This window comes from Ooceraea biroi, chromosome 5, assembly GCF_003672135.1.
Source record: "Ooceraea biroi isolate clonal line C1 chromosome 5, Obir_v5.4, whole genome shotgun sequence".
Classification (NCBI taxonomy): Eukaryota; Metazoa; Arthropoda; class Insecta; order Hymenoptera; family Formicidae; genus Ooceraea; species Ooceraea biroi.
The window spans coordinates 16,179,514-16,206,317 of record NC_039510.1 but is presented as its reverse complement, the minus strand read 5'-3'; the positions used below and the strand labels follow the sequence as shown (position 1 = coordinate 16,206,317).

The 26,804-nt window shown below is 35.9% G+C and overlaps 4 protein-coding genes across 9 annotated transcripts; 1 reads left to right on the top strand and 3 right to left on the bottom strand.

The window, feature by feature from the left end:
- Positions 1-27: 27 nt before the first annotated feature.
- Positions 28-10,647, bottom strand: LOC105286483 (inactive hydroxysteroid dehydrogenase-like protein 1). Of its 3 annotated transcripts, none has more exons than XM_011351463.3 (5): positions 8,942-10,647; positions 2,008-2,221; positions 1,449-1,685; positions 601-944; positions 154-372 (listed from the first exon to the last, which is right to left on the bottom strand). In XM_011351463.3, exons 2-5 carry the CDS (start codon positions 2,165-2,167, stop codon positions 154-156), a joined length of 960 nt encoding a protein of 319 aa, XP_011349765.1. In that variant the 5' UTR covers positions 2,168-2,221; positions 8,942-10,647. The 3 variants fall into 3 exon arrangements, with proteins under 3 accessions (XP_026825356.1, XP_011349765.1, XP_011349767.1); XM_011351465.3 differs by lacking the exon at positions 8,942-10,647 and adding an exon at positions 5,291-5,565; XM_026969555.1 differs by lacking the exon at positions 8,942-10,647 and having other exon boundaries at positions 28-372; positions 2,008-2,167.
- Positions 8,632-13,912, top strand: LOC105286485 (carbohydrate sulfotransferase 11). 2 transcript variants are annotated; one of them, XM_011351471.2, is made up of 5 exons: positions 8,632-8,822; positions 11,017-11,397; positions 11,574-11,861; positions 12,120-12,355; positions 12,452-13,912. In XM_011351471.2, the coding sequence occupies exons 2-5, from the start codon at positions 11,089-11,091 to the stop codon at positions 12,615-12,617; spliced, it is 999 nt and encodes a 332-aa protein (XP_011349773.1). In that variant the 5' UTR covers positions 8,632-8,822; positions 11,017-11,088; the 3' UTR covers positions 12,618-13,912. The 2 variants fall into 2 exon arrangements, with proteins under 2 accessions (XP_011349773.1, XP_011349772.1); XM_011351470.2 differs by having other exon boundaries at positions 8,633-8,822; positions 11,014-11,397.
- A 1,924-nt stretch (positions 13,913-15,836) lies between these two features.
- LOC105286487 (sodium channel protein Nach) lies at positions 15,837-20,651 on the bottom strand. The gene is made up of 9 exons (XM_011351472.3): positions 19,981-20,651; positions 19,596-19,812; positions 19,200-19,457; positions 18,958-19,096; positions 18,715-18,792; positions 18,320-18,547; positions 18,051-18,235; positions 17,846-17,949; positions 15,837-17,767 (listed from the first exon to the last, which is right to left on the bottom strand). The coding sequence occupies exons 1-9, from the start codon at positions 20,282-20,284 to the stop codon at positions 17,649-17,651; spliced, it is 1,632 nt and encodes a 543-aa protein (XP_011349774.2). The 5' UTR covers positions 20,285-20,651; the 3' UTR covers positions 15,837-17,648.
- Positions 20,652-20,770: 119 nt separating this feature from the next.
- On the bottom strand, positions 20,771-25,871 carry LOC105286488 (cAMP-dependent protein kinase catalytic subunit PRKX). 3 transcript variants are annotated; one of them, XM_011351474.2, is made up of 7 exons: positions 24,534-24,638; positions 24,297-24,462; positions 23,962-24,115; positions 22,882-23,044; positions 22,203-22,466; positions 21,522-21,852; positions 20,771-21,234 (listed from the first exon to the last, which is right to left on the bottom strand). In XM_011351474.2, the coding sequence occupies exons 4-7, from the start codon at positions 22,971-22,973 to the stop codon at positions 21,088-21,090; spliced, it is 834 nt and encodes a 277-aa protein (XP_011349776.1). In that variant the 5' UTR covers positions 22,974-23,044; positions 23,962-24,115; positions 24,297-24,462; positions 24,534-24,638; the 3' UTR covers positions 20,771-21,087. The 3 variants fall into 3 exon arrangements, with proteins under 3 accessions (XP_011349776.1, XP_019889588.1, XP_011349775.1); XM_020034029.2 differs by lacking the exon at positions 23,962-24,115; XM_011351473.3 differs by lacking the exons at positions 23,962-24,115; positions 24,297-24,462 and having other exon boundaries at positions 24,534-25,871.
- Positions 25,872-26,804: the final 933 nt, after the last annotated feature.

Sequence of the window (26,804 nt, the reverse complement as noted above, 5' to 3'; positions counted from 1 at the left end):
ATATATCATTAATATCATATAATATCATTTCATTAAAAAAGACACTATAAAAATATTTAAAAAATACATTATTTATAACTTTATGTACGATTAAAATTATTGTCTATATAGTCTTAATATACCCTTTGCATATAGTATACGTCATAAAAAATTTTATTGTGATTCCTTTTCCTGTTCTTGTTTAAAATAATCTTGCCGGAAATTATTATTTAAGATAAGTCCGACTTTTATCCTGATCCACATAGGAAATATTAAAAGAATAAATTTTTGGATGCTGTGACTCCAGTATCCAGTATTGGTATCCGTTTTGCCAAGAGTAGCAACGGCACTCCTCGCGTAGCTTGTGGCATCGGGAATAAGTACACTCGAAACCTGCATTTTTCAATAAAAGAAATAAGGATATATATAAGTGTTTTTAATAATTCTGAGATCATTCAAAATTAATATTACAAACAAAATTAATATATAATTAGAAGCAAGAAACAAAAATGTAAGATTAATAATGTCTTTCTCCCTTCCACTCCTAATATTATTGACTAATTAAAGATTTACACTTAATTCTGATTATGCTATTTTGACTTTGTACATAAGTTCATATACCTGAAGCCGATGACTGTACGCGTTCATTTTGGTAGTGATGAAGAAAGGCGATAGATGTTGAACAGTTATGCCGAATCGCGAGTATTCCGCTCTCACAGCGTCAGAGAAGCTCTTCATATACATTTTCGAGGCGGCGTATACAGTCATTAAGGGCAGCGGTTGGAACTCTGATCCGGAGGAGACATTTACAATTGCACCTCGTTTACGTGCCTGCATTTGTTTAATGACCAGCCTAGTCATTAGCGTAGTTGCGCCCACATTCACAGTGATCAGATCCCACAGCTTTTCCTCAGGTACTTCCCCGAGGTACATGGGATAATCATACATTATGCCAACGTTGTTAACTGAAAATGAGAATTCACAAAAAGAGTCAGTCGATTAGGCAATTTGTTTCGAAAAAGTCATTTAATAATCATATTGAGAATTATTTATATTGAGAATAACATTACTCATTGCGATATGTATTATTGCTTATTTCAGATATGAGCGACACACATACACACACATGCACACATGTATAAATGGGTGCAGAAATAAAACAACAATTTTATTTTATGATTATTCTCGAAAATTTCATTCTCTCTATTGCTGAATATAAGAAGATAATACGGATTTCTTAGAAATAGCTTGTCATAGTTTAAATTTATTACTAATTTCAGCTTCTCGCCAAGAAAGGGAATAAAAAGTATAGGTATAAAAAAAATAAAAGTACATAGTTGATTATAATGTGTAAACATGTTAATTTTCGCTAAATTTATCTGTTCTTTTTGCCGATTACGTAAGAATAAGTTAAAGTCACCGAATACCTAAAATAAAGATAATAAAAGTTAAATGAATTATTTAATTACCTAATATACCGATGGGCATCCCTTCTAATTCAGGACGAATCTTGTTAAACGCTTCTTTTCCTTCACTAAAATCTGCCGCTATGAGTTTTATCTTCACTTTAGAATTTATTTCAAGTATCTCCTTTTTCGTTTTTTCAAGTTTTTCTAGATTACGGCTGATTAGAATCAGATTCATATCTCTCGCAGCTAATTCTTTAGCGTAAGCTTTGCCGATACCGTCAGTTGAGCCAGTAACAACTAAAACGGTTTTCGTTATCAATAATTCTTTAATACACTTGAAATAATGTAATATAAATTATATAATAAAGTTCTTAATTAACATAATGTTATAATGTATAATATATAAATTGTATATTAACAAAATTAATTTAAAAACATTTTTTGGTTTTCCTTTTATTATTATTTATTAAAAATTGTTATAAAAATACTAAGTTATGAAATTTTACGATTAAAAATAGAAATATAAACAAACAATATTTAGAGATAGACAATTTAAGAAATAAAAGATATTGAAAAAGTAATATGTGCTTGTGTGCACGCGCACACGTATGTTACTTACCTGCCCATTCGCCAAATGTAACAGGGAGATTAATAAGTTTTCTATCGTATATCTCTATAAATATTTCCCATAGAGCATGTAACATACTTTTAATAGGTACCAATAAAATCCATAAAATAATTAAGCTGACAAACAGCCAGGATATTATTTGTTGCAGCATCTTTTCGCTTTACTTTTTATCCTGGTATTTTATCCTGTTATATCCTATTATTACCTGTAATCAAAAAACAAATGCATAAATAAAAGTATTACAAAAATACTTTGCTTTTTATCTATTTATTATACAACGCACATTAAATGCACATTATTCTAGATTTAACACATTCGCAGCCGGTGATATTAGTAGTTTTATGTCATTTTAAAATTATTATTAAGTTTTTCAGCTGCTGGTTGCCGACGACGTGACGTAGTTCTACGTCATTTTAAAATCTTTACCTAGTTGCCGCTGACGTAGTTCTATCCTAGTAATTGCTTTTTCATATCTAGGCAGGTAAGATTCTTGCGGCTGATCTGCCGGCTGCGAATATATTAAAAGTAAAATTCTGCAATATAATTCATATTTCTTAACACACAATGACTTATAAAATTGCATAAGTTCTTATTGTAGTGACGTCGTCGAGGCAGCCTCGATATTCTTGATTTATATTAGTTTTTTAATGCACTTCTTAATATATTAATCATTTTGTATCATATCTTCTTTTTTAAGTTTAATATGTGGCATTTCATTATCATAACAGAATACATAAGTAAATATATGTAGTAGGCTAACGTTTTCAGATCATGGATTTAAGAATCTACGTCAGAGTGTAAGACCAAGTTATGAAATTAGCGGTATGGGAGATGCTGTCTCTTTCTACAATAGGATGTCAGATGTTTCCATCGCATTCCCGACGATTTCCGAAAAACCGAAAGATATATTTCATTAACGTCACGAATATGTATTCGCAGCCGACAGTTCTAACGCGAGAATCTTATCCGCCTAAATAGGAAAAAGGTAGAACTGCGGTAACTATATTTTAATTATATATTTATTTATATTAATTATTTATTAAGGATAAATTACCAATTGCATATCTACATTTTATCTTATTAATTTCTTTCTCATTACTGAACTTGAGCAATGAAAAACATAGAAAACACTCGCAAAATATATATTTTTTTATACAGGTCATAAACAGTTTTAAAAATCAGACACAGTCAATGCAATTTTGGAAACAATTTAATATAGCTAATTAATAATTGGCAATGCGATTTTATTTTGCATTTTTATGTTTTTATAAAAATATGTTTATTGTCGAGCTTGATCCTTATTTCTTTTACATATTATAATTCTAAAATAAGTTAAGTAATTATTATTATATTATTAATTAAAGTTAAGTAATTATTTTATGTAATTTATATTGTTAATTTATATAATATAAATAATAATAGTATTATAACATAATACTGATTATGTTATAATAATGATTATAACATAAGATATGTGAAGGAATGAGTGCGTAAAATAAGAATTGTAAACCGAGTTCTTTTCTTGGCCGAAAGACTGAAAATAAATGGATTGATTAATTGATTGATAGAAACTTGCGTATGAATTGATATCTGATAGGAAATATACATAAAATATCTTAATGTACAATTAATTCTCTCTCTCTCTCTCTCTCTATTTTCCATGTTTTAATTTTTCATGAACATAATTGCATTTTAGCAATCGATCCTTTATGTCGCCAGTAAATCACAAACTAATAGATTTCCTTTATTCTCGACCAATCTGGCTATTATTACATTAATAATTCACGACGTTTCGGCCAACGATTGAGGCCCTTTTCAAGTGTTTGATAAAGTCAAGTCGCTTTCTAAAATACAGTAATACAAGAATCGGCAAGTGGGCACTGTCCGTGGGCGCCCAGTTACCCGCGGGCAAAGCTGAACGCGTTAGATGCCCGCGACAAAAAAAAAAGAGATTAAAACAGGAGCGGAGATACGCACTCGCAGCGCCCACAAATATATCGCACTAAATTAAACAACATATAACATATAACATAGTAACACAATTTTTAATACATTTAATTAATATAATATTCGATAGAAATCTGTTTTACTATACTTCTAACGACTGGCACCGAAAACGCGAACCTCTGATTGTTTATTAGTTACCATCCATATATATGGAAATATTTCTACGCAGTCTCATTATTCATTTGTCGATATGCCCAGCAGCTGGGCACTCGCGGGTGCCCGCTTTTAGTTTGTCCGATATAACATGCGTTACATTGCAAACAATCAATCTTATAAACCACATCAGTATTCTGATTATTATACATGTGAAATGAAGATTGATAATGTGATTAACATCTAAGAAGTTAATCGCATTATCAATCTCCATTTCACATGTAAATTGTAATCTTGGATGAAAGTCATTAAAAGCGCTGAGAATCTTTTGTATCTTATTCTTTGGAAAAATAGCGAATATGTCGTCCACATATCTATTGTAAGATAAGTCCTTAAATTAAAATCGAGCCCATTAATACAGTGAGTCACTAGATCCATCACCATATCAGTCAACACAGGTGATAGTGGAGAGCCCATAGAAAATCGAATATTTATTATAAAACTGGTTATCAAACCTGAAGTCTCATCTGCTTATACATTCCAAAACAAATCTTATTGTGTATCTGAATTGATTAAGATTGAGTTTCGTGCCTCTCGAAATAGCACCATCTTTTTTCAATTCCATCTGTTGTTAATTCTGATGGAATATTAATGAACAGTGACGTAACGTCCAACGAGTCAAGTACTTCATCGGTTTCAATCTTCAAGTTCTTAACCATCTCAACAAAAAAAAGGGCCTCAATCGTTGGCCGAAACGTCGTGAATTATTAATATAATAATAGCCAGATTGGTCGAGAATAAAGGAAATCTATCAGATAATTGCATTTTACTAAAATGTAGTTTAATAAGTATACATAATCATGGTTTTCAGATAAAAATTGTATATTAATAACATAATAACATCATGCTATTCGATATGTTTACATTTACAAAGATATTTGATTTCAAATTATGAATTTCAGATTCCTTACGACCGCGAAATAATTAAAACCGCATAGTTAATCTTTGCAAACAATAAAATATTTGTTCATTATTGCAGATGACAATTTCGGGTCAATGAACGCACTGAATGTCATTAATGCACTTAATTGTACGATACATGAAGCATCTGCGTTAGAGTTTGCAATTGCAGTTGCATAACACTGCAATTGCTTCTTTTGAAATAACATATTACCGGATGCTATGTTCTCTTTTTCTCTCGATCACAATAGCCTCACTGTTATTCACTTTCTGGGTGTACTGTCGATATGGATTATCACATGTTACGTTTGCACGGGTCAAGAAATGCTCACAGAACGAAAGCCACAGCAAGACTAAACGTTGCAACTGAGTGTGCATATAAAAGTACGAACCGAGAAGTTACGTCGCTTTCTCTATATGCTGAGGGTTTTGTGGATTTATGTTAGTATATATCATATATAGTATATAGTATATAGTATATATCATTTGTACATAAATTTTAAGAATTTTAAGAATTTAATTATCTCTAGTGTTCTCATGTTATGAGAAAATTATACTTTTCATCTTGTTTTTGCAAAAGTCTTTTTTGTCTTTTTTTCATAACATGATTACAACAGAGAAAATTAAATTCTTTTAGCATAAAAATTTATATACAAATGATACTGACATAAATCCATGAAACTCCCAGACAAGATATAAAACGAAATGTTGTGCGTAATTCGTATATTTATAACACTATTAACAAAAACGTATTTGCAAATGTCATTATATACATATAAATTGTCAGTTATAAATTATGAAATAAAATATTCTGTATAATTGCTCAACGTTGTGTAAATTAACTTTTAAAAGCTACTATATAATAGAGAGATATTAAAATTACAATATTCTTTCACAATTATATGCGATTAAATCATTGATTTCATGCTGTATATTATACATGTCTATGCATTTTTGCGTTAGTAATATTTATAATTCAGGATATTGATTTTCTATTCTATATCATTGTATGTAGATCTTTATTTCTTTAATTGATGATTGTATGTAAATTTTATGTATATTTTAAAAATACTTTTTTATTTAATTACGTCTTGATTAAGTCTTACAAGAAATTTAACTTTAAGACCACGTTTTTTATTTACACGTATCATCCTATATTAAATAAATATACAACAGAATATGCATCTGTAATCTTTTTGCACAAATATAAATATTGTGATTATGTATTGTTCTTTTTGATCTATATTCGTAAAAGATCGCCATAATTAATATGGATAATTGCATATAAAATAATGTTATAGTTTAAGTATTTGCAATGGAAGAATTATCAAGCATCTGATACATTCCGTTGATAAAAGTTTTTAAATTAATTTATGTTATTTTCTTCAAGATATCTTATGGCGTGCGTATCATTATAGCATTAGATTATGTAATATTATATGTTTTAGGTAAAATCGAATTGGTTTGCCATTTTTTTTAAGTGCAACGCAATATAATTTTATTTGATCTTATTTAGATTTTCAATGTTTGTATTCCCCGAGTTGTTGCATATTATATATTTTATATTAATGCTTTAATTTGGAAAATTCAGTTAGTTATCTAATCCAATATTTAATAAGCTTTACGATATATGCTTTATATATATTCTTTTCGTTGTTTGAATATGACCTATTATTATAAATAATGGGATGTTTATCTATGTTTCACAATTATAAAATAAGTTTCCTTTATAGTTTATATCAATACGCTTCCTAGCTACTTAACTTATTTTAATTATTCATTGGTTGAACTATTCATCTGTTTCTCAGACTTTTCATTTTTGTTACATTTGTTGCAACGTTCGCGATGATCATGCAATTGTAATTAAGGCCCTTGCACAATAGGCAATAGCGATAGGCGATAGCGATAGCGATAGAAAAATAGCAGAGGCAATAGTATAAAGCAATAGCGAAAGCACAGCAATAGAAATAGAGAATTCCAACATTAGAAAATGCCAATGCAGAATGCAAAACGGAACAGGCAATAGCGACAAAATTTCCGAATTTCGCCTATCGCTATCACCTATTGTGCAAGGGCCTTTAGTTTAAACTAATTTTTACTCATATAATTTGCGTCAATTATAACATTATAAGTAAAGTTATAGCAGAGACAATCGTCCTCTAAAACTTCCACTTTGTGGACACAACTGATAATGTATTTATACGTTATTCGATATTGTTAGTAACGGAAACGACTAATTGCTATATTTTGCAACTGGAATTGTTAATTTATCTCTGACTAGATAATAATGGAAATGAACATAATCAAATTTAAATAGAAAATGTTTTAATTTTACTGCTATAATCAAAACCTATTTTTGTATAATAGAAATTAAAAATTTTAGATTTAGAATTTTAGAATTTGTTTAAATTTGTTAGATTAATAAATATAATTGTAATTTATTATTAGTTCGATTATTTACAGCAGTTTGAAAAAAATCGATATTCCAGCATATATCATTATTTTTGCTCATAATTTTTGTTTTACATATTGGATTGTGCAATAAGTAATTTCAGACTTTTCGAACTGGATTAGTTCAATAATCAAGCTTCTCTAAATAGCAATAAAACAGTGTTTTCTGATTTCTTCAATATTTCTGAAATTGTACGTTGATTATTTCAGATATTCCTGTTTTTAGAAAATCTATCGGAAAATCTGAAATTTTATATTATACAATATCCAACAAGATGCGATAAAGGATAAAAAAACCAATATATGATTATTATATATTACCATTAAGAAAATAAATAAATAAATATATATAAAGATTATATAAGGGTGATTATATAAATTCATGTAAATTACGTAACAAAAAATTACTTGCATCGCATACGTAATCCTTCGTACACCGGAGAGAACACAAGAAGAATTGGCATGTATGTCACAAAAGTGAAAGCAAGGTAGAATGAAAAGGCTTCAACGGAATCGTCAATTATACATCATTTCGCGAAGTACAAGTGAGCTGTTACAGAGTTGGCCTTTTACAGTCTCGATATAAAAGTGCAAAACTGTAGAATGCGCAGTGTTCGTACAGGTAAATTATGCAAATGTTTGCATAAACTGATTTGAAACTGATTTTGAATGCAGCAAAAAATTCATTGATTAATTACAAAAGGTCTGCATTGACCTTGTAATATTTTCTGCAGCTTATTGAAATGGGAAAATATGTCTGTTTTTAGTGCCTTTCCTCATATGTGGGCCTTTGGTTTCTTCAGACATATGTGTATATATATATATATATATATTACACACACACACACACACACACACACACACACACACACACACACATGTGTACATGCTGAAGAAATCAAATACGTAATCTTTCGTACACCGGATATGTATATATGGATACACATGGAAAAGTTAAAGCCATAGGTGGGGCAAGTAGTAAGGAGTCGCTTCGTGGACCCAGGTCGAAGGAGGACGGACCGATTCAGGACGGTCAAAAAGAGAACGAGAACCAGAGAGTGGAGGCGCGCGCAGCGTTCTTTCACTTTATACACCGACATGATCTTCGCTACGTTCCTGAGGGTCTTCCAGGCGACCTAAGACGATCGCCGGCTACTTGCATCGGCTGTTTGACCGCTCGTATTTCCACGGTATTCGCACGATATCCGCATTGTCGAGTTCAAAAACTTGGTTCACTCTGCATCATCAGCATTCTGCTCCTCCAAGTTTCTTCAAGTTTTCGAAAACGGTGAAACGTAAGTGTGTTTCTGCTTTCATGAAGCGTTTTTGCGAATTTCTTTTTTCGGACCGGCACTGCTTGTCACTATGATCGTTTGACGACGTACATCTGCTTTATGATCGTTTGGTGACGTACCGTTGCTTTCAAAGTCGAAGATCAAAGTCTCACGGAATGTTCAACACCAACGCTTTCGTTTCGGTTCCAAGGATCCACGTTCACGTGCGAGTACTTTGTGGAAACTGATAGAGTTGTCACATGTCGCTCTAATGCGAGGTGCATGTTGCAATTTCCTTGCGATTATAGTACTGAACAAACAAGAAGTCGTGGCTATGAATCGATCAATCTTATTGGACGGAATCGCCTTTTGGACGACTGACTGTATCATTAATGATGTTGTGCATGATGTTATCGCTAGACCGATCCGACTGATAAATTTCTCTAGACTGACTTGAATTAGCGATTATTGAGCTAATGTGACTTTGCGTTCATATGATTGTATCAAATCTATGTTCAAGGACGTGTTAAATGAGTTGTCATGCCATATGGCATGATTAGATTAGTGTTTTATTCAATCCAAATTCTTGTTACGTAACAGCGCGCATCATTGTAAAAATCTTACGGCGCAATCATCGCTTCACGTCATCACGAATTTGAATATGACGGCCGAATATTTCATTGATTTTCGTTATGGCACACGCATTCTTTTCTACTTTGTTCCAGTCAATTTAAGTCGTTGCCCTGATTACTTTTTTCTGTCTTTCGTCACTTTAGCTTACGTAAAAATATGTCATAATCCATACGGGTTTTTGCCCTTACGCCACGCGAATATCAAATATCGCGAATGTACTTCGCTTTCTTGATAAAGGTGATGATTTATTATATCAAATACGCTTATCACATATCACATATCAGTGACCATTTTTATATAAATAGGATATCAATATTACATAACTGAAGAACACAAGAAGCCCGGATTTAATATTCCAATGTGTTGTTAAAGATTATTGTATATTATTATATAATAATTAACCATTAGAAAAATCTACGTCTTTAATCAAACTCCTTGTAAAAGGAATAAATTTGGAAAATGTTTACATATAACAATGTTTATTAGATACAGATCTACTTTTGTAATACGCCTTTCATAAATATTTGAATATGTCTACACATTATTCTCGAGGAAACAGATATTTATCTGCATTGTAGTATGATTATACTCTTACGTATATATTCTTTGTGCTATGACCGTAACATTGGCCTAGAAAGTTACGTTACCGTTCATTCTTTATTCTGTCTGTATTGAGGAAAAGAAACCGCGATAACTTACTAATACAAACGAAGATACAAAAAAGAACAGAAAAGGTATAAAACAAACTTTTGCATGCAACAGACTTTTGTTATATAAGTAACTAGTTAAGTAACAAACCATGTATAAAAGTGTTCAAAATAGTTATTATATAATGTATTATTATGAATAAAAATATTAGAAGTTGTGAAAATAACAAGAACTACTCATGAAACCGGTTTGAGAAAATAGTTATCAGAAATAAACATCAAACTGATTCTGGCTAATATGTACGTCATTGCCAGTCCTAAGTAAACCAGGTTTTCGTGTCCGTATCGATAGTATCGAACACAGTATAACCACCTACTTACGCTTACCGATTAGTATAGTATATCATTTTTATAGGCTTGTTATTTCTGCGTGGCATTTTATGAAGGTATCATAGCGATAGCGAGAACGGAAACTGCAATTCCGCTGACCAGATCTTTCTTCTTTTCATATGGAAAATAAATAACTGATTTACATCAATTATTTCAAAAATTTCTCTTATTTTAATAAATAAATAATACATAATACATAAATTAGAATATTTTCCTTTTGTTTACACGTGTAAATGTATAATTAAATATTATATAACGATCGGAATTCCTATTTTTGTAGTTCTTATCCTATTCATTATATAAATATGAATTGCATTAATTATCTTGTTAGATTATGTATGCGCTGATTGAATATGTAATTCATTTTTGTCGATGTTTGCTTAATCACTAACTCGGTGTTTTAATAACGTTACATTACGATATTTTATTATTAGATGTAGTGTACAAGGAGATATCAAAGTTTAATTTATAAGACTGTTGGTTTTGTTTTAGCGGAATAGAAAATCGTTATTGTCAAGTAAGTCGTATTACACATATTTCAGCAGAATCAAGTTTTATCAAGGACAGTAGGATATTTTGCGAGGAAGTTCAATGCCTGCAGTGGACAAAGATAAACGATGACATGTCGAGTGGAGAGGATAATTTTATTCATTATCATCTTATGGCAAAACGCCGACGCGAGCAGAAACATGAACATCTCCGCAGATGAAGGAGAGAAGAAACCGTCCGAGAGAAACAAATACATTTATTCCTGGACAGGGCCAAATGCGTTGGCCAGGTCGGTCTTGGTGGAGCGACAGGAAAGGTTGCAATATAGTTGTGAGCTCGAAAGTAACGAGGTCAACGTCGGCGCGTTCAATCCAGAGTCGTTTAGAAATATCCTCGTGGACGACTTGCATGAATTGCTCTACTGTTACGTTCCCAAGGTTCAAAATATGTTGTATTGTGCTTGAAATAATAATCCAGAATAGCTATATTATCATTAATAATAATAGCTATGCTAATAACCAGAATGATGAAATTACCGATTAAATATCTGCTCTAATACATGCGAGGGAAAATATTAAATCATTCTTACGTTCTTACGTATTTTATTTAACAGGTTGCTTGCACAAATTGGAAGCGCGTGTTAATGATCGTGACGGGAAAATGGGCCGGCAACGATCCTTTAGAAATACCAGCCGACCAAGCTCATTCTCCGGGCACCTTTCAACGATTGAGTAATTACACGCTGCCAGACATAGAGAAGAAGTTGGCGACGTACGATAAGCTGATTGTTGTGCGACATCCTTTGGAGAGACTTCTGTCGGCCTATCGGAATAAGCTGGAGCCTAAGCATGAGAAAAGTGCAAAATACTTCCAAAGCCGTTTCGGCAAGAAAATCATCAAGGTAAGAAACGATTCTGCTAATTCTTTAAAATCTAATATGTAATTGTGAAGATATATAATTATACTTTAAAGAAATATAATTATATTTTCATTGTATAATACAAATTATTTTTGTATTATATAATTTATTATACAATTTTATATATGCAATCTATACAAAAATATGCATGAATTGGCTGCGTGTGGCTACTGATTAATTTTAATAATTGAATAAAACTATCAGTCATCAATAATCATTTAACAATATTCTTATTTATAGAAATATAGACAAAATGCAACCTTGGAATCCTTGAAGAATGGTGATGACGTGACATTTCGAGAGTTTGTTGACTTTGTGACTGACGACTCCGAGAATGGAACACGTAATGAACATTGGAGACCGATAAACGAGTTGTGCCAGCCATGTGTAGTTAATTATAATCTCGTGAGCAAGTATGAGAGTTTGGTCGAGGACGCCACGGAAATTCTTGAACGGATAGGCGTTACGTCTGTTAGGTGAGCATATGATAACAGAGAACAATAATACCAACAGAATCAGACTCGCAAAACGTCCTACACGTTGCAATGAAAATACAATCGTGATCTGTGCAGTTTCCCAACTAAGCCGCCCAGCAGCGAACCGACATCGAGAAAACTGGACAAGTACTACTCCACTTTAAGCTACAAGCAGCTTCGTAAGCTGGCGGATCTGTACAAACTGGATTTAAGACTGTTTGACTACTCGCTGGAAGATGTGTTAGGATTTTCCTTGGCTTAAACCACATACTCGTGTTGGTATTAACGGGAATAGATAGACGCGATACGGATGTGCTAATGGGAGATTTTTTATCTATCTCAAACCGATGTGATATAAACAAACCAGACAGAATTCACAATGAATAATTATCATTGCATTTTTCATAAATTTATATATAAACTAATCGAGATTTCGACAGATGATAATTTCTTGAAGAGCGTTTTGAAGGGGATTTTATTATAGTTCATACAAATGAAGCTCTTTTGTACTACCTCGTATTTTTTATAGCAATATGTATAAAATGATTTTATATATACATTACTGATCGATATTAATATAATTTTACGTACATGCTGATACATTTTATTTATTTACGTACGTTAAAATATATTTTAATTTTATATGTATATATAAAGTCATGATAAATTAACTTTACTAGCTCAGTATGTATAAGCGATCAAAATTAAGATATAAAACTGCACAAACTAGCCCATAAAGATATAAATTATTTCGTAAAATTTGACGGGATAGACATAATGATGTCCAACCTGTGATTTAATATACATATATATTAAATATGCATTAAATAAAAATATGCAGATATATTTAATATTATGTACGTATTTAATCTGTACTTATCTCGCGATACATATTAAATACGCATATTTTAGTCCTCATTTTCTTATAGTTCGAAATAATGATGCATAAAATTTGTTTTGCATTAATTTTAGTTTAGTTAGAACGTTATCATTTCCTCAATATTTACATAATATTTTTAATATTTACAAGTATGTAATTATATCAAAAAACTCTTTATTTTTTAAATTATTCTGTTTTAAATGTATATTGGAATTTTGTGTCGAGAGTATTTAAAGATATTAAAGCGAAATTATAAAAGAACTTGCTTTGCTAAGAAAGAACAATTGGTTTATTGTTAATTGTACATATAAAAAACGTATAAAATATATGCAACATAAAATGTAATACGAAACATACGTCGCAAGTTTTATGTGACGCGTGAGTGTCGTTAATTAAACCGTAATAAAAGTTTCGCTTTACTATTTTCGTAACGTGAATCGTGTCATATCATGTCCAAAGTTATAGCTTTGAATGCAGCCATATTCGCGTGCCTATGTAACAGTATTACATGCAAGAACAAATTTATTACGTACATTCTCGCTATCGAAAGTTCATAAAATTCCGTAGTTACCAAGCAATCAATTATTATTACAACATTATTATGTACAGTGTAAATATCATTGCTAACACACGGCATCTTATGTATTCGACAAATAAATTATAATTAAACAACTCTACGATTTTATTAGTCAATTATTATTAGGAACTGCTAAGCGATTAATCACCTCGATTACAGATATCGATAATTAAATTAACGCAATAAATAAAAAAGTTAAAGAATCTAGCTGCTAACAATTTTTGAATTCTACCGGCTCAAACAGCAGCATATCACCGACAACATCTTTGTCGGCTTTCACTGAAGGCGTAGTTCGCAAATTAGCAAAACAGGAGTGTCTGGTACATGTCTTTCTCGCGTAGGAAGATGCGTTACGTAACGCACAGCTGGAGTTTAGGTCGGAAGTTCCGTATATTGTCTATTGAGATTGATGTTTGTCTAAATGAGTTAAATTTAGACCGGAGCTCAAAAATGATGGACGGCCTTCCATATTGGCACACATCGGCCGAAGAGTGAAAGCTTAATCGCGCGCGAGCAGTCCGGGCAGTCAGCTCGAACGAGTTTCAGAATAACACGATGCACCTTGCAGTTTCCAATCGTGCTTAATGGACCGGCACATATTAATTCCACAACGATCTTGAACCTGCTATTACTTATCTTCATTACTTACCTCGGCGCTTATCCGGGGCTGATCTAGCCGCGTTTTTCAGGAAGTTGCGCCTATAACATCCGCAATGCCTTAATATAACTCGAGGTAGCGGAACTCTCCGAGTTGCTGTCTGTGAGCAACGCTCGTCGCGTTGGTGGGATCTCGTTTTCTACCAATCCTGGGGCAGAAGATGTTTCGCGGTAAGGTGCGACATGTACGTGTGCACGAACGGGTGGGGGTGTTGATGCGGTTCCTGGAGGAATTTCGGGATTAAGGGGGGTCCGAGTGTGCAGATCCTGGGCCGCGTGATCTAGTCTACGATCGCACGTAAAGTGGCGAGGAACGTGTCCCCGGATCCCGGAGTGATCCCTACAACACGAGGTCCACAAGTGCTTTCATACGATAACGCTTGTAATTGCAAATAAAAGTCTAAGCATTGTACGAGGCAGAATTTTAATTTCGAACGTTCGCATTTAGTTTGTGATAATTCAAGCGTTCGTGAGTATTGCCCAGCGAAGATTATTCCTTGAACGAAGATCGATCAGTTGGAATGATATTATTATTAAAAATATTAACGACAGATATTGTAAAATCATGTTATTGTGATTACATAAACCGACAGAAAATTGGTCCGAAAACTAATTATTATTGCCCTGCAATGTTGATGCATAAACTCATCTTGATTGTGAAAGAACGCTCGATCGATTTTCGATCCATCAGGAATAAAAGCAGGGAAAATTTATCGGATAATAGTGCATTTAGTGAGTAATAAATATCATATGAATAACAGAGTGTGCAGTCCACATCGACGAAAAAATGCCGCAAACAGGTCACGAGACGCAGAACCTTTTGATGACATACCTCATTCTTATCCTTCTATTAATCTCGCTTTGGGTATTATACTCGGGATTGTTCTTTTAAACACGGCAGACATTCCTCATCATGGTGAGTTTATTTCGCACATCGGCGAATGCGTTTGGAATTGATTGATTCTCGTAGCGCATGTCCTGGATTACCTGCACACATATTCTTTTAATATAATTTTTAATTATTTTTTAAAATTATTATTCTTTAATTCTTGTTTTAATATTATGAGCATAAACTGTGGTATGTCGTGGTATGATAATGGAATCTTTCCTCCTTGATCAAGTATTTGAATTGCGTGATTATATTTATACTTCGCCATTGTAAGATTGATGCTACGTGAATCAGAGTAAGATTATGAGATTGAAGAGGGCATTGTTACATTGGTCGTTGAAATCTCCGAAGAAAAGCGCAATCCTATTATTTCCTTCACTTTATCTTTTGATGTATCAGTTTCCTGCATGTTGCGTTTTATTACTACCAAATCAATAATGTAAATCAATAACGTAGATTAGCGAAATGAGAAATCCTATTTTTTATTTAAATATCTTAAATACAATCGTATTTTAGGGCTGAAGAACAAAGAAGAGACACGTCAAAAAGCGGATGCATTCAGGGGATCCAAAATCGCCAGGACACCTCACACGAAGCTCGCCAGTTCCCACCATCATTTATTACATTTTCTACAATCTAGGTACCCCTGTGTGGAGACATGCAACTCGCTTGTGAATATTTAGTGACCGATTTCTGCGATCCAAATTATTCAAAAGTATGTCCACGGCAGATAGACAAGATTTGAAAAGCTTACCCCACATTTCGATTTCGATTTCTCGCCATGGAAACCGGCTGCCCACTAAAAATAACTATTCATGTTACTCTAATTATATTTTTTCGTAGATAACTAGCAACGAACACTTTCAGAATGTAATGTAATATTTATTTCACGTACATTTCTATAGCTACAATTTACATTGTCATTGTCACCGAGCTGTGCTCACTTGAAGTCGCCGAAATAAATACATCAGGTCTTACGTGCGTTCCTATCTCGAATCTCGTTTATTTATTTTACTCGATCACGTTATCATGTTAGTTCCTCAGATTCGTGACGCATCTCCAGTAATATCAGAAAATCAGAAAATAAAGCTTTTCGTTTAGAATGCTGACTGGAATTCCTTTTGAATAAGTGAGACTTATCCGGGAATGAATAAATTACCATCGTGTTACTGGAAAACGGACTGTGACGTGAGAGGGTATGATTAGAAAAAAAAGAAAATACGAGTTCATCACGAGTTACAACAAATAGAGAACGTTATAGAGACGTGAACGATGTGCTTGCGAAACGTGGGCGTTTCTCCAAAAATAGTCGGCGCCTCCAGCTCTCGAAGTTCGACTGTACGTTCCGCGTAGAACTAAATCGGTATTTTCGACAGCATTCGCGAAAATAGCTGACGTGATTAGCACAGACTTCAATGCTGGGCGGCAATTAGGGCTGCTTTAACGAAAAGCTTTCAAACATTATGTAAGGCAAGGAATTCCTGAGACACGCCGCATGACTCAAGTATCGAATTACGCCGCTTGTTTCATTCGAAATTTCGGAAATATTCTTCTAGATATAAATACCCAGTTTCTCATCCGCGAAACATCCACTCCTTTCGTTGTCTCACTTACGGCAATTTATGTATCTCATATATTCACAGGACTAAATACCAGATTTACTGGACTCCAACGAGTCGCGTGTTCTCGTCGCGCCTCATAAATCTGTCATCGCCGTGCTCGATCGTATCGGAAATTAATCGTTACGTTGCACGTCCGCTATTTTGAGTTACGATTGATATTGCCGTATTGCCAGACAGATGCGTGCACATGCCGATGGCAAAACATGCATAGAACGTAGAGTCACGTAGGCGTGAAAATTGACGTATCGAAAACTGGTGACAGTGATCGGTGCGCCGAAGAAAGGTCAGACATTGTGATTTATTCGCGGCTCGTGGATCATTTGTCTTGCGCGATCTTGCTTCAAGGAGGACCACACGATTGTGAGACGTTCTCGGCTACCGAATATTTTCACGGGCGTAGAATTACGGCAGCGCTCCAGTAACCGACCGAAATAGATCTAATCGTTCCAGTTTCTTAGTGCTCGACGAGGCACCCGTATACGACAGCCGACAGAAGTTGAAGTAACGGTGACAGTCGTTTCTCGCACGATTACCTCTGCGACGAAAATGCGATTGGACATCCAGTTAGCATGTTCAGTAACGACGAACGTTAAATATAATTATATCACGCGCAATCTTTCCGGTAATAATGCCAATGAAACTTGTAATCGCACGCGTGTTGCTTCGTTTTACTTTGTCTTCTTGGAGCTGGAATAAGAGCGCAGAAATAGTCCAATGAAGTACAAAATTTCGATAGAGCTTATAAAGCTGCATCCCACGAAAAGACTAAATATGCCACCCACGGATGCTAAAAAAAGATATTCTTTTTATTGAAACAATTAGCACTACTAAATTAAAAATTAAAAATGATAGAACGGGGTTTCACCTAGTAGATACAATCTATCAGCGAGCGGGATTGTGTGCATCACCGTGAAAGTCTCGGAGCTCAGATATACTCTTAGAACAGCTTGGCTCTTCGAAAGATTTTTGCTGGAACATATATAACACATGTAGATGCCGCATTTATAAATATCATTTATAAATAACGTTTCACAAGCAACACTCTTCTTTATTGTTTTACTATAGCTTACTAAACTGGCGAGACATTGAAATCTTGTTGACCATTCAGTACGGATGACAATGTTTGTATATCATAAAATACATTCAAGCATGGATTTATACATTCGCATGAGAAATTTTCTGTCTTAACGTTCTGAATGATTCGTATTTCATCCGCATTCGTGTAAAGACATTGCCAGTCTTCCCAGCCGCAGATCTGCAAGCATTAAGGCATGTTACTGTCCAGTGCTAGATGATGTAATCGGAAAACTAATTTTATGAAAAGAGAAGATCAAGTTACTCTTAAAGAATACATGTCAGCTACGGGTGCATAGTAATATGGCACACAACCGCAGAGTTGAACAACGGCCCTGATGGCACAGCTGATGAAACAGTTCGTATATTGATACGTGGGAAAATATTTCAATTTAAAGGTCTCATCCGCACAATGTAGAACCAGATCTCCAGCATCATCTTGATGAGAATGTTCGATGGTCTTAAATGACTTGACGAGCGGTGTTACGGAAATCTATCGAGTAAAACCATAAGATTGTCAAGACGTGATTCGAAACGCTGGGAAAATGTTTATTATAAGCATTTATAATACAGTATTTTACGTGCGGCAGACGTAAACTTTATATAATATTTGATATATATTACATAAAGGAAAGTAAAAATATCACATGTATAAATCACCCATAATTCTTGTTCCGCTTGTAGAATTTGTCTGACGGCTATAGTACCGACATACTCCAGAGGATGATGAGGAAACATCTGTTTCACAGAAAAGAAAAAAAAAGCATTAATATTTGTTTCGAGTAAGCGTTTGAAGAAGCTAATATCACTGCACGAGTTTTGCGAGTATAAAACGTATTTTATTCTGTCAAAATTAATACAAGATTAGTCTATGACTCCATATGTATGTACTACGATATGTACCACGACACCGATGGAATTTGTCGAAAATCTGATCGCCGTATTATCGATATGAGCTAACAAGTCCGGATGCAGAACAATTCTGAGACCTGATTTTGGCCCATACAAATCAGTTCTGACTATGTCGGAGTCGTTCTTCTTTCTGTTTCAATCCAAAGTAAATTATCGTATAATTATAAATAAAAGGAGAGTCAGAAGATACCACGATTCAAGCACAATTAAACTTAATAACTAATTATAATTACCTGCCAGTTTTTATATAATCCTCGAGGAGATAATTGAAGGAACAACATATACCTGTGAAGGTGTAAGACACTTTGAACAATTCGCTACAGTTCTTCGTCTCGCCGTTCCACGAACAGGAGTCGAATAGGTCCTCGCAGGGACGCAGAAATTTTAAAAAATCCATAAACGTCATATGGTTTATGTCCAAAAGCTCTTCCAAATTGTTCACGTAATCCTTACCAGCAGGCGAGTGTTCGTTTGCCCATGAGGGCCCATATCTGATGAGGGTTTCGTAACTTATCATTAAACGTTAGCTTGAATATATTGCGAAAGTCTCGTTTCTCTCAACAATTGTGTAATTAGCGTATCTGCATAATGAATTGCGTATACATATTGCATGTCGGAGCTGCACGTACCTGAGTAAAAAATTCGCCGTATCGTTGTCCATGTTGTCCGGTAGACGTAAACGTTTGAGCAATTTCATGCGCGTTTTCGCTAACGGTGCCACTAATGGACAAAGAGTTATAGCTGGAAATGGAATCATGTATATCGGAGTCTGAAAGGACTCGATGACGGTGCGAGTTGGATTCGCGGTGTAACGTGCCCAGAATCTCGAGAGCATCCACGCTAAGACTGGAAGAACCATTTTCAATGAGTCTGAGAATGACCTTCTATAATTGTAATTAAAAGAGCGTAATTTTAAATGTGTGTATTATTATATAATAACATATTGAAATTGATATTGATTTTAATTAGTTCATTAGATTTATGTAAAACTATACAGGTATTTATATCACCCACAGAGGAAACTGCATATCATGATTAGAGCCCAGAAGAGTCTTCCAACAATGCTGGGTTTTATTCGTAACTTGCCGAGGTACTTTACGCCATGTATTGTACTACATTGCAGATATTCCTGCACAAATTTATAGGCAAGTTCTTTTGTACTTTCCGTTGACTGATCACTGTACGATTTAAAATTAGCGCGGTCGAACGACTTCATTCTCGCTTTCATCAAATTCTCGATTTCAGAAAATTTAATGTCTACATGGTTCACCATGGTCCTTCTCACTCTATGTCGTTTCTCCTGAGATATTGTTATCATGATGTAGACGAATTGGAAGTCTCGCCACTCATTCAATATTTGTTTGGCGTTCGCTATTACAGAGTATTTCGCGGAAAACTGCTCGTTTGATCGACAATGTTTCTTCCACGTAGAGTTGCGTTGTACTGTTCTTTGATCAGAATTATGCTGATTTTATCGCACACAGAAAATTGTATTGTTGCTACTAGGCATGCAAACGTTGCGTGCTAAGGCTCACTTTAAATTATATATCACGTTTTGCAAAATTAATGAAATGTAGACGATGGTGAATCACTTGTAACATTCCGTTATCAGGTAATTGTGGTGTGTGGATTTATTTTTCGATGATCGCGATTGCAAGTACAAATCGATTCCATTAGTATTATGAATTCAACACACTGCACATAACGATATACACGTGTGTACAGCAACATGAAATCGTAAAGGACTTGATTGAAAAACAAGTATGCAAGAATTAAGAGTAAAACTTAAAACATACAGTTAAAATTCGCTGTACATTCTTTATTTACAGGATTCGCAAGAAACAATGAAAAAGGATGCCTAGTCTAGACATGTCTAGCATGTATAAATAAATAATATACAACGAGATATAAAAAGTCGCCTATGTACAGAGTAGAAAATTAATTATCAAACGTAATCGAAAGCGTCGTCGAAATTACGTTTGATCACGTTCGCTCTATGCCGAAAGATGTGCTCTTTTAGCGCAGTATCTTTATACATCGCCATTTACCGAATTTGTTGAATGTGAAATAATGTTAATTGTAAAATATCGCGACTATTCAACGATATCGTCATATCAATTGTCAAAAATCTTGAAATAGGGCTAATTGATCCGGCGGTAAGGGTGGTTGGGAACGCCAATCGATTTCAGGGTAATCGTCGAAGCAGCTTGCGTCGCCCGGCGTTTTCACACGTGGTCTTATCGGGGGTGTCAAGGCTCTTTGCGGCACCTGTGGACATTGATCGATCGTTTAATTATTTCCGCGATTCTGTTATTGTGGGACATCACGAAATGTAAATAGAGATGTATGTACTGACGTATAAAATGACGTATAAAATGACGTATAAAATGACGTATCCAATAAAACTCGAGTAGATATCTATTAAATTTTTTAACTCTGTCATTTTTCATTCGCGCTCTTGATCATTCTATTTTATATTTTAATTAACGAACTAAATAACTAATCATTATTTATGAATTAATTAATGAACTAATAAGTAATCATTATGAAATTACCAGAGGCCACTCCACTAATTTAAACCATCGATGCCTTTTGACGTCTTCAGCACCTTGCCTCATGTTTCCCAATCTCTTCGTCCTATCGGCGACCAACAATTTCTTAATCAGATCTTTCGCTATGGGGTCCATATGTTTCGGCCACTCTATCCTACCACTCAGGATTTTCTCGTAGATTCCGAAAGGATTGTCATCGAAGAACGGTGGGTATCCCGCCAACATCTCGTAGATTAGGACGCCCAATGCCCACCAATCCACAGCTTTATTGTGTCCCTTGCTTTGAATTATTTCCGGCGCCAAGTATTCTGGCGTGCCGCACAAGGTCCATGTTCTAAACATATACGTGTTAATTATAGTCACGGTCATAATGTTTTATTATGATACACTGTCAGCAAGTAACAGGTGTAGTTTGGCTAATTGCATGACATTGTACGCGTTACTTCGCGACAGACGGTCTCTGTCAGACAGTCGGTCTCTGACAGACGGTCAATGCGATTTGAATTTTACAGAAATAAACAGCAATGAAAATGTAGATATTATAATCTCTTAATATATCATTTTATTTTTATATTTACTTTTTAAGCGATATTTTAATAACGAATAAATAATGGATTCAGGTTCCAATGATCGTTGACATTTCTGGTCCCTTCCTCGTAGCATTTTTGTTACAAAGAAACTTACCTGTCCGTAAGTTTCTTCGAAAAACCGAAGTCGGTGATTTTGAGATGGCCTTGGCTGTCCAACAGAAGATTCTCCGGCTTGAGATCCCGATAAACTATGTGCTTACTGTGCAGATACTCCAGGGCACAGACTATTTCGGCTGCATAGAAACAGCTCGTGGGTCCAGCAAATCTACCCGCCGCCCTCAGGTAAGAAAAGAGTTCCCCGCCAGCAACAAACTCCAGTAACATGTACACTCTGGCTTTGTCTCTACCGCTCCACAGCCTGAGATAATGACAATTATAAGAATAGGGAGGTGACAAACATAAGTAAGCTAGACTGTTATGCGAGTAAATTCTCGATTTCATTCTTCTGACAGCAAAAGCAGTCTTCTCGCGGAGAGTATCGATTTCTCTCGCTTCTGTTATCCGAATGTTAATCGCGATGCGGCGCAAACTGGTCAAGCGGCATTTGCATCATTTGTATATCACTTTCCTTAGTCCTGACCGCGCTTTCCGCCTAACGATCAGCTGCATGGAGCCTTTCTTTGACCGACAAATGTATCACTTTCCTTCGGACGATTACATCGCGTGCGTTCAAAAGTCATGGATCGGAGCCTACTCATTGTTGGCGAATGATCACGAATCATTTCGCGAAGCAATGCTTTCTCTTATCTAACAGTAACAGATATAATACTTGCATGTTGACGATGAAAGGATGCTTAACTTCTTTCAGGATCGTGATTTCGTTGCGCGCGTGCTCAACCTGCTTCAATCTGATCACGTCGACCATGGAAAGGATTTTCAGAGCGAGAGGTGTACCGTGATGCCTGCAGAGGACCACTCTGCCGAATGTGCCTGTGCCTAGAATTTGCATACGAATGTTTAAATTAATATTCATCGCAACTTAATTAATTAATTAATCCTACTCATCGTACAGGTATCATGTACATAATGTAATTCTCATTTTTCCGCGACGGGATAATCTGTAACGTTCACGTTTGGCTTGAGATATTCTTCATGAAGAGATTGCATGTTCCCCGTTTGTCGTTGCTATCATGTATTTAAATATAAAGAGATTTCACGAATAACGAGCGCATTTATCGCCACGGAACGCGTCGTGTAACTACTGAATCACCCACTCAAGTCGTTAATTACGGACGTGCGCACACCCCCAGCGCTCTTTTAATTTGACGTACGTTGCCTGGCGCGGTCTGTTTAATGCACTTTCCCACGAATGCAGGTGACTCGGTTGTTCCGGTTAACGTACCGTGACCAATTAGCGCTGGTGCAATGAGCCCCGGCCGAATTAAGCCTCGAAATTGACCGTCACATTGCGACAGCCAGCGCAAAGTTTTGCATATTTATGCACGCGTACCCACGTCCACATGGAAAGCGCAGCTTGTGTACAGGGTAACGACGAAATTGGCTGTGCAACAAGAGCGGCACGATACACACGCGTATCGCCCACGACGAGGACCGCTGCCAACGACGGCTCGGAACAGGTGTCAACGGTAAAACGAAGAAGCGCTTCCGGTGATGGCGTAGACGCTTTAAATACTCGCACGATGGCCACGAATTTAGGTGTAACGCGTCGCCCGAGCAGCGATTTCGAGGAGAAATTGTCCGAGATGCTCAAAGGACCTTCCAGAGGACGAAAGATGTGAGAGAATGCCTTCGTTTCAGAAATTTTTCTCAGGTTTTCACCACTTATTATAAAGGAACGTATTTCAGACTAGAAGTACAGAAAAAGAAGAAAGAGAAAATCGCGGACCGAGTACCTGCAATTTTCCAAACCGCTCTTCCACATAATACTGGCTTTAATAAGCAGTTAAATATACACTGGGTGCCCTCTCACTCTCCGGTGTTCCACTTCTTTACTAAGAGAACGGTAAAGATTTTATTTCTTCTCGCTCGTGTGTTTAAAAGTCTGATCTAAAATAATAGTTTTTCATCGTTGCACTCTGTCGAGCATTTATACTTACAGACACGATAATCTTTTTATTCATTATTTTTTCTAAATACTTTTCCATTGTAAGAAATTAAAAAATTAGAAATTTGGCAATTAAATATCTTATTTTGTATAAAATATATTCGTATGAATAATTTTACTCACATCTAAGAAAGCACCAACAAAATTGTAACATCAAATTTGATATTCATCATATCATTTTTGAAGCAATTTAGAATAAAACGCTCGTATATTTTAAATCGAAGAGTCGGCGTGTATCCTTGATATTTGCGCGATCTTAAAAGATTTTCTCTACACACGTGTGTTCGTTCTGTGAAAATTATAATTAGATAAAAGTTGCGTAAGGAGTTCGCGTTACGGAAATCTCTGTTCTGGACTCACCAATAGTTTTAATGATCTCCAGATCATCGATGTCATATCGCGGCGGATCCTCCTGCGATCCCTCGTCGTCAGACGTGGTGTCCCCCGACATCGTTTACGGAGTACTGACGCCGAGCCTTGCGTTGTCAGAGAAAGTTTCTGATTTATTTCTCCCGGGCAGCACGACACGTGGAAAGAAGAAAGGGAGCCCCCTCACCGGTTCAACGATCCACACCGCGATATTCTTAGATCACGTACCAACGACTACTCGTGCTCATATCTGCTCTTCGTGACCTCTACTCGCAACGTGCTTCTCCGAGTGGCTTCGTTAGTCTTCGCTGGATTCCCGAATCTGATCGAACAACGATTGCACCAGTTTTTCAAATCGTTTTCCAAGACGTGACACACGCCTCTCGGATTTTCTTTAGGCGAAAGTTGCCTCGACGGCGTGGTTGATATCTTTTTCAGGAAGTGCGCTAGTGAAGTAACGACGCCGGGTTGCTACCAATGTTTTTCTGTTGACGGTTCTCCTTCCCTCCGGCTCTCGGCAGCAGTGAAAATGTCTACGCCGATTTCACAAGTGTCGTTTATCAGCAGCCAAGTGTGCGCCGCAGTGAAACGTATGTTGAAGGTGTAGGGAAACGAGTCAATGCTCGCCACGTTTCCGCAACATGCGCTGAACACTTTATCGATTTTATTGATGTTCCACGTGTTACGATCGAGCATCATTCAGAGGAAAACCAGCTGCCCCTGCAAATAGCGAACGCGTCACACAAATGTCGTTGCGACTCCCGCTCTCTAGGACAGTGCTCGCGCTCGAAGTGGCACCGTTCACCGTTCACTTTGTGTACCCAGATCCCGCGGCTGATCTGATCATTCACAAGTTGAAAGCCAACGCGTCTCCCGCATTACGCTCAATTTTTTGCTCTCATGCTTCGAGGAAGGCGCTTTGACATGTAGCAGTTGCGAATGTTGTACACGTGCGTGATCGCCAGTTGTTGGAACCGTATGCTCCAGAAACGTCAGACTGCACCAGCACCAATGCGATTTTTGGCAGCAAGCTCCTTGATCAGCGGAACACACGGCATAATTATCTTGTGGCGTTTCCCCGTGCACCGGTCGACTTGACTGGTTGTTGAATCAGCTTCGCAACAGCTGGTCGAAGGATGGTCACCGTGTCACCCTTGGACTCTGCGCAGCATGCGCTTCGGATGCCAAGCAGAACTAAACTGGTCATCTCAAAAGGCGCAGTGTAACCTTCTGTTGCCCCCTCCTCTTTCTTTGACCCCCGTCCCCCGTTCGCTCCCACCTCGAGCGTACTCTCGCACAGCATTTTGTCTGTACCACCAGCTGGAGATTTATAGGAATCGCGACCGATCCCGGAAGATCGTGGCGTGTCCAGATAGAAGCGGCTGTCCGAAAAGCTGCTGATAAAAATGGCGACAAAATATGAATCATCCGGCCTAAATTCGAAAAAGTTTCGTTTAGGCACGTGCACGCGTAAGAGAGAGGGTGTTGTCTGAACGTCAATCGCATGAATACGGGTCATCTTTTACCGAAATTTGATCCTTCATTAATAATCACGAGGTCGTCGCTTCTGGAGTCCAGTATGCCTGAAATTCATTTTATGAATCACGCGGAGCACGATGAGTATGCTCCAATATTTTTATCGATACATGAAAAGAAATTATTATATAATAATATTTTATTCGATATATTATATATATCGCGCTATTACATATCGAAGATATATTATATATCGCGCGACTGACAATGAGGCACATTTATAATGCGAGCCAAACGTTCTATAGACATTAGAGCGACTAATTAGCATTTTTTTTCAAATACCTTTTCAACTGGTGACTTAAACATTCACCGTGTATGAGAAATTTTTCAAATTTCGTTGCAATTTTTCCCGATATTACAAATATGTTCTAATCAGACTGGACTATGCGATACGCTTTAGAATATGAAAACTTATGAAAATATCGATCTTTCAGAAAAATTTTCTCTGCATTTCCTACATCTACCGCAGGGAATGATTGCTGCCTCGAAAGTTCACAAGTGGCAGTCCTTTATCGACTCGTGGTCCACAGAGATGTAACAAGTCGAAGAGCTATCGCGGGTATTGAATTTCGTGGATGATCTTGGATGCTGAGCGAACGCTCGCGGTGTCATCACGGTTGCTCCGTTTCGTAAATCGGTTATACTGCAAGTCGCTGGCGAGAAAGATCGGCGTCTACGACGAGACGGAGCGAACCACTGACGATATCCAGTGATTCCTTCGACTTT